This window comes from Nicotiana tabacum, chromosome 16, assembly GCF_000715075.1.
Source record: "Nicotiana tabacum cultivar K326 chromosome 16, ASM71507v2, whole genome shotgun sequence".
NCBI lineage: Eukaryota > Viridiplantae > Streptophyta > Magnoliopsida > Solanales > Solanaceae > Nicotiana > Nicotiana tabacum.
Genome location: NC_134095.1, coordinates 99,567,342 through 99,574,764, shown reverse-complemented (window position 1 = coordinate 99,574,764; position 7,423 = coordinate 99,567,342). Strand labels below are relative to the sequence as shown.

Below are 7,423 nucleotides of genomic sequence, written 5' to 3'. Positions count from 1 at the left end.
TTTGTGGTCATTTGCATTGAGGAATCTTGGCTCTCTGCTCATTTTGCTATTTAAGGGAGTACCTCACAAGGATTTCTTACCTTCAATATGCTGCAACTTACTACTTGAATTTAAACTAAAAATCGAGGTGTGCCCAAGCTGGCCTGGACACCATAGGAAAAAAACATGTTAATTGATTGTTCAGTTTTATTTTTACGTTTTTATGATTGGTGCTTAATAATCCTCCTCATCTTGATTGTGCTATAACAATCATGGTTCTGAGGGATGCTGTTTTGATGGCATGTGTCATTTATTGCTTATGCTGTTATGTGACACAAATACATATATCTAATCCCATGATAATATTTGGCGTTATTACTTCTCTGTTAATTAAGATGGTTTATAATTGCTGAATACTATTATTTCTTCTTGGATATTTGGTTGTTTTTGTATGGGCATGACTTGTGTTGGATTTCAACATTACTTTAGAGAAAAACGATACAGATTCTGTTAAGGTGTGGACTAGGAATCTTGGAAGTGTTAGCTTAAGCTCGGTGTATTTGCTTAAATTTCTACATTAATTTAGAGAAAAATGGCATTTTATACTGCAGTCTGCCCCTAGTGAACTCACTATCCTCTGTTAGTTGTGATGTACAAGTCTTGTTGTCTTATTCAAGGGGACATTGTCCCCACCATGAAGCTGTTTGATTATAAGGGCATGCTGTTTGAAAATAACATATTTCAAGTTATGTATTGACCATGAAAGAGCTGCATTTCTATTTCTTGATCAATAGGATCACAACAAAAAATTGTAATCCCTGCGCAAATTCTATTTTGGGGGCAAGTCACTAATCTCTCCATTAATATCTAACTAGCTATTTATGATTTCAACTCTAAAGAAGAAACTGAAGTGTCTACTCCTTTTGCTTGGATTATTAAGTAGTATCAAGAGTTACTAACAGGAACTTGTTAAAGATGACTTCAAGTTGTCAGGATAAATGATTCCCTTTATGTCCAAAGCTTTCTTTTAGTAATTTCAGAATATGGCTAGTTCTTGAGTTTCTTCTTTAGAGTTGAAATCATAAATAGCTAGTTAGATATTTATATCTTAACTTTTTTTATTTAATCTTTATACGTAAAATACACCTTTTAGGTGTCATTATACTTGCCAATATGCTCATGACACTTTTTTTGTGCGTAAAATTATTATATTACCTTCATGAAAAACTTGGTTTATAATTTTATTACTTGTTATGGTTGTTCTGTGGATCCTATTAATTTTACTCCTTTTCTCCAAGAAGATTGGTCACGCTCAGGTAGATCTGTGGCGAACTTGAAGTTGGGTTTGCTTAGCATAAGTGTCATGACTAGGTAAGATAGTCTTATTAGTTTATAATGCATTAGTTTTCAAATTCATTCTTGACGTTTCGGATTTATTTTATAGTCAGTACTTAAATGATTATATATTTGAAGATCTAATAAATTTTATTTTTAGGAATTCAAATGTTCCATCCAAGGAATGGATGGATTTACCAAGGTATAGCAAAGAGTATATCGAGGGTGTTCAATCTTTCTTAGATTTTGCTTACTCTTATGGAGATCCTCAAGGCGAAGAAATTCAATGCCCATGTGCAAAGTGTTGTAATATTCGTTGGACTCAAAGGAATGTAGTTTATGATCATCTAATATGTTATGGGTTTGTTCAAGGTTACACAAGATGGATTAATCACGGGGAATGGGAAATTTCGATGAATGTTAATTGTGGCATGGATGATAATGTTTGCTCGTACGATGATATTGATGGGTTGTTGAATGATCAATTTATAAATGTTGCACATGCTGAAGGAGTGTATGAAGGCCCAAATGAAGATGCCATTAAATTTTATAACTTAGTTGACGAGGAAAGCTAAGAACTATATCCGGCTTGTAAAGGATTCTCTAGATTATCTTTTACAATCCGTCTCCATTTGTTAAAGTGTCTACATGGATGGAGCAATGCGTCTTTCACTTCTCTTTTAGAACTATTAAAAGAGGCGATGCCTAACTTGAACATTCCTATATCCTACAATAAAGCCAAATCTATGGTAAAGGATCCCGGTCTTGATTATGAAAAAATTGATACATGTCCCAATGATTGCATGCTATTTAGGAATGACCATAAAAATGAAGAATATTGCCATGTCTGTGGAGCTTCTCGATATATTAAATATCCTGAAGTAGATAGCGATGAAGTAGATAGCGATCTTGAGGCTTCCAAAAAAGGTTATCGTGTTCCAGCGAAAATTTTGAGACACTTTCCATTAATTCCTAGACTTAAAAGGCTATTTATGTGCTCAAAGACAGCAGATACATTGAGGTGGCATGACGAGGAGCGTTCTAAAGATGGAAAGTTAAGGCATCCTGCTGATGGGCAAGCATGGAAAGACTTTGATAGCTTGCATTCAGAATTTGCAAGGGATTCTCGCAATTTGGGACTTGGCTTTGCAAGTGATGGGTTCAATCCATTTCGGACCATGAGAATATCTCATAGCACATGGCCAGTTATTTTAATGGTGTATAATTTGCCTCCTTGGATGTGCATGAAGCCAGAGTACTGTATGCTTTCTTTGCTTATACCTGGGCCACGGTCACCTGGAAATGACATTGACGTTTATTTATGTCACGACCCCAAACCGGCCCGGTCGTGATGGCGCCTCTCGTAAAGACAAGGCTAGTCGACACAACACTCACCTTAACCCTTTAAGCATTAAGAGTCATTTTTAAGTCCTTAAATTAAACAATGTTTCATAATAAAATCCTAGAATAACAGTGCGAAATAAAATACCAGCCCGACATCGGGGTGTCACTAGTCATGAGCAACTATCAAGGTCTGAATACAACAAAAGTCTAAAAATATAATAAATACAGTAACAACAATGAGGGGAAGAAAGCGGTGCTGCGAACGTCATGCAACCACCTTACTAACTCTGATGACTCCACGGCTGAGCTATCAACACCCGCTATCGGGTTCCGATATACCTGAATCTTCACACGAGGTGCAAAGAGTAATGTGAGTACTCCAACCCAGTAAGTAATAAGAGTAAATAAAGGATGAGCAGTAGGAAACAATGAATCCACATTCACGTTAGGCTCAATAAACATAACAGGCCTTCAAATCATAATACGAGTCAATCTTCCCTTTTAAAATCCAGCTTTTAGTAAAAATCATTTTGAAATACTTTCCAGCAGTTTCGGTAGGGGTTCAATACCATTTAAGATAATAATAGAGACTAAAGCCATAATCGGCCCCTCGGGCAAAACATAGTTTGTAAAACAGCCCCTCGGGCAAAACAGTAATCATAAACACTTCATAACTTAAAAATCTCGGTGGAAATAACCAATGCCAAATCAGTGATTAATTTCTGAACATCTCATAAACCCTAGTTTAAATAAAAGTTGTTTAAAAACATTTGTTCAACTTTCCGACAGAGGCTCAATATAAAGATGAGTGAAAACAGTCGATAAATCAACATATTCGATAGAAATTCACTTGAAAGAGGAGTGAAATCAATAAGTTCATAAACAGGCATCTCAGGCAAAAACATCACTCATATGCATGTATATATCTATCGCCCCTCAGGCTAGCCTCTCTGTCACTCGTGACTCAACTCTTACCAATCAGTACTCGCACTCAGCATTCACGCTCAACTGGTACCATATAGTAACCGCTACGGCGTGCATCCTGATCCGTATATCTCTCACAATAACTGAAATCAAAGTAACCGCTGCGGCGTACAACCCGATCCATGCATCGCTGTGGCGCACATCCCGATCCATATAAATAGTCGACTGCGCTCACTGGGGTGTGCAGACTCCGGAGAGGCTCCTACAGCCCAAGCTCTATATTGATGCGGCGCGCAGCCCGATCCATATAAGTATCGTTGCGGCGTGCAGCCCGATCCATATACATATATATATACATTGTTGCGGCGTGCAGCCCGATCCATAGATATATAATCCTTACAACTAGGCCCTCGGCCTCTCTCAGTCATTAACCTCACCATTAGACTCTCAGTCTATCTCAATCATCAATCTCACAATCAGACCCTCGGTCTATCTCAGTAAAATAGGGAACTCAGCCCAAAACAATTTCCACATTTTAAGAATATAGTGATAAAGCCAGATTTGAGCAGTAAACAGGTAAAACATGACTGAGAATATGCTTTCAAACAAATAGAGTGAGGAAAAATAGTAAAAATGCCCCTAAGGGTCCCAACAAGTCGGCACAAGGCACCAAACATGGCATACAACCCAAAAATATAATAATGTCAAACAATTAACTATCAAATACACATTAAAATATTCGTTCGGGATGGACTAGGTCACAATCCCCAGCGGTTCTCTACCCCAAGCTCATCATCCAGCGTGCAAGCCACCTCAAAGTAACACAACGACGTATAATCCGGTGTTTCAAACCCTCAATACAGTATTTAGAATCATTACTTACCTCGATCCGGTCCAAAATCTAGGCTGCGATGCCTCGCCCGCACGAATCGACCTCCGGATGCTCCAAATCTAGCCACAATCAGTACATAATCATTAAAATATGCTAAGAGAGCGAAACCCACTCGAAAATATCCAAGTTAACATCAAAATCCCGAAATTGCTCAAACCCGACCCCCGGGCCCACGCTTAGGAATTCAACGAAACTCACAAAATCCGACAACCCATTCAACCACGAGTCCAACCATACCAAAATTACTAAATTTAGATAACAATTCGGCCACCAAATCTTCAAACCTTATTTTCAAATTCCTAGGTCCAAATCTACAATTTACACCTTAAAAACATGTAATCTAGTCGGATTATTCGATGATAATTCAATATTATGGAGTAGAAATGATCACAAGTGACTTACCTCAAGATTTCCCATGATTTCTTGCTCAGAAATCGCCCCAAGCCGTGTTCTTTCACCAAAAAAAGGTCAAAATGAGCAGAAAAATACAACAGCTTTCATAAACCTATTCTGGTCGCTAAAAGAGCCATTCCCATCGCTAAAAGTGACAAATCTGGTCGCTAAAGGTGCGCACCAGATCTTGCTGCACCAGCAATGTTTATTTTCACTAAAAAGGCTCTAACTCCACCATACGAACTCGGAATTCGATGATTCTTATTCCTATGAGTCACAAATAATGATATGAACATAGTCCTTTAATCGAAACTCAATTCGGAGCTCGTTTGCTTAGTGCGATATCCATTTCGCTCGTTAAACAATTAACTCATGATTCGCGTAAAAAACCCAATCGCGACATGATGAAATTAGGCCAAACTTTCCAGATCACTCCTATAATTCATTATCAAAATTCTTGAAGTCTCAAAATCAAATTTCGATCTCTAGAACTAAAAATGGACCTTTGGATCATTACATGCTTATGCTCAAAACGGTAAAAATCTTCCAAAAACTCTTCCAAAACTTATCCTAGCCTCATGGTACCCCGACCAAACATGTCAACATAATTCATAACATCATTCAAACCTATTCCAATTATCAAAATACCTCAAAAAACATCAAATTACCCAAAACTCATTAAATTCAAGCCTAAGTTTCCAAAAATTTCCGAAATACACTTTCGATCAAAAACTCGACCAAACGATGTCCGAATAACCTGAAATTTTGCACTCACATCAAAAATTACATAAAGAAGCTACATCAACTCTCGGAATTCCATTCCGACCCTCGGATCAAAATCTCACCTATCAATCGGAATTCACCAAAATACTAACTTTGCCAATTTGAGCCAAATCCTTCCACGGACTTCCAAAATGCATTTCGATCGCGCTCCTTAGTCATAAATCACCTAACGGAGCTAAACAAATCATAAAAATTCCGATCCGAGATCATATACAAACAAGTCAACTCTTGGTCAAACTTTTCAAATTCAAAGCTTTCATCTGAGACTGTTCTTTCAAATTCCTTCCGATTTTCCTGAAAACCAAAACCATCGATCTACATCAGTCATAATACATCATACGGGGCAAGTCATGCTCGAGAACTGGCGATCAAAGTACAAAAGCTCAAAATGACCGGTCAGATCGATACAATTTACGACCATTAATAGAAGAGTTAAATGTTTTGTGGGAGTCCGGGGTAGAAACATATGATGCTTCAAGAGATCAAATCTTTCAAATACGAGCAACTTTTTTATTGACAATCAGTGACTTTCATGCATATGCTATGTTATCCGGTTGGAGTACAAAGGGAAAGTTGGTTTGCCCTTGTTGTAATTATGGCACTAATTCTCGTTATCTTAAACATAGTCAAAAAATATGTTATATGGATCATCGTGTTTTTCTGCCTATGGATCATCCTTGGAGATCTAATAAAAGGTCTTTCAATGGAAAAACAGAATTTAGGCTTCCTCCGCCTTTGTTAAAGGGAACTGATGTGCTTAATAGCTTATAGAATTTTAACAATGTGTTTGGGAAGAAGTGAAAGAGAACAAATGATGGCCCTTGGAAAAAAAGGTCAATTTTTTTAATTACCTTATTGGCAGCACAACTCTTTACGTCATAACCTTGACGTAATGCATATAGAGAAAAATATAGTGGATAATGTAATTGGAACTATTTTGGACATTCTTGGCAAGACAAAGGATCATGCAGATGCTCGTTATGATCTGAATGAGATGGGCATTAGGAAGAACCTACAACCAAAGGATACAAAGGATGGCAAGAGAACAAAGTTTGCAAAAGCATGTTTCTCAATGACCAATACTGCTCCTTGACATCATGATACATCTTTGTCGAGCCGGGATGGATGGGATATCGGGATTGGTGAATCTCATTCATAATCTTCTCTCGCAACCCTGCCACATTAGGCACACACAATCGGCTCTGGTATCTCAGTGCCCCGTCTTTTCCGATCCCAAAAGCCATACTTTTACACTGTTGAATGCTTTCTCTTAATCGTACAAAGATAGGATCTTCATATTGTCGTGCTTTTACCTCGGCTACCAAAGATGATTCTGATGTATTCTGTACAGTAACACCTCCATCATCAGAGTCTAACAATCTGATTCTCATATTAGCTAGCTGATGAAGCTCTTTAATCAACCCCCATCTACCTGCCTCAATATGCACTAAGCTTCCCATTGATTTATGGCTGAGAGCGTCTGCCACAACATTGGCTTTACCGGGATGATACAATATCTCGACGTCGTAGTCTTTCAATAATTCAAGCCACCTACGCTGCCTCAAATTCAACTCTTTCTTCTTGAAGATGTATTGTAAACTCTTGTGATCTGTGTAGATGTCAACATGGACGCCGTATAAGTAGTGCCGCCATATCTTCAAAGCATATATTACTGCAGCCAATTCCAAATCATGGGTTGGATAATTCTTTTCATGCTTCTTCAATTGTCTTGATGCATAAGCAATCACATTCCCACGCTGCATCAATACGCAC

At 37.9% G+C, this 7,423-nt stretch overlaps 1 protein-coding gene across 1 annotated transcript; it reads left to right on the top strand.

The window, feature by feature from the left end:
- Positions 1–1,502: 1,502 nt before the first annotated feature.
- LOC142170337 (uncharacterized) lies at positions 1,503–6,743 on the top strand. The gene is made up of 3 exons (XM_075232228.1): positions 1,503–1,828; positions 1,922–2,627; positions 6,513–6,743. Exons 1-3 carry the CDS (start codon positions 1,503–1,505, stop codon positions 6,741–6,743), a joined length of 1,263 nt encoding a protein of 420 aa, XP_075088329.1.
- The last annotated feature ends 680 nt before the right edge of the window (positions 6,744–7,423 follow it).

Excerpts from the sequence above, each read along its gene's own strand:
- LOC142170337 (XM_075232228.1), top strand. The coding sequence starts at position 1,503 with ATGGATTTACCAAGGTATAGCAAAGAGTATATCGAGGGTGTTCAATCT. Across the intron at positions 1,829-1,921 it reads GTTGCACATGCTGAAGGAGT|ATTATCTTTTACAATCCGTC; the intron begins GTATGAAGGCCC and ends AGGATTCTCTAG. Across the intron at positions 2,628-6,512 it reads CACCTGGAAATGACATTGAC|CACAACTCTTTACGTCATAA; the intron begins GTTTATTTATGT and ends CCTTATTGGCAG.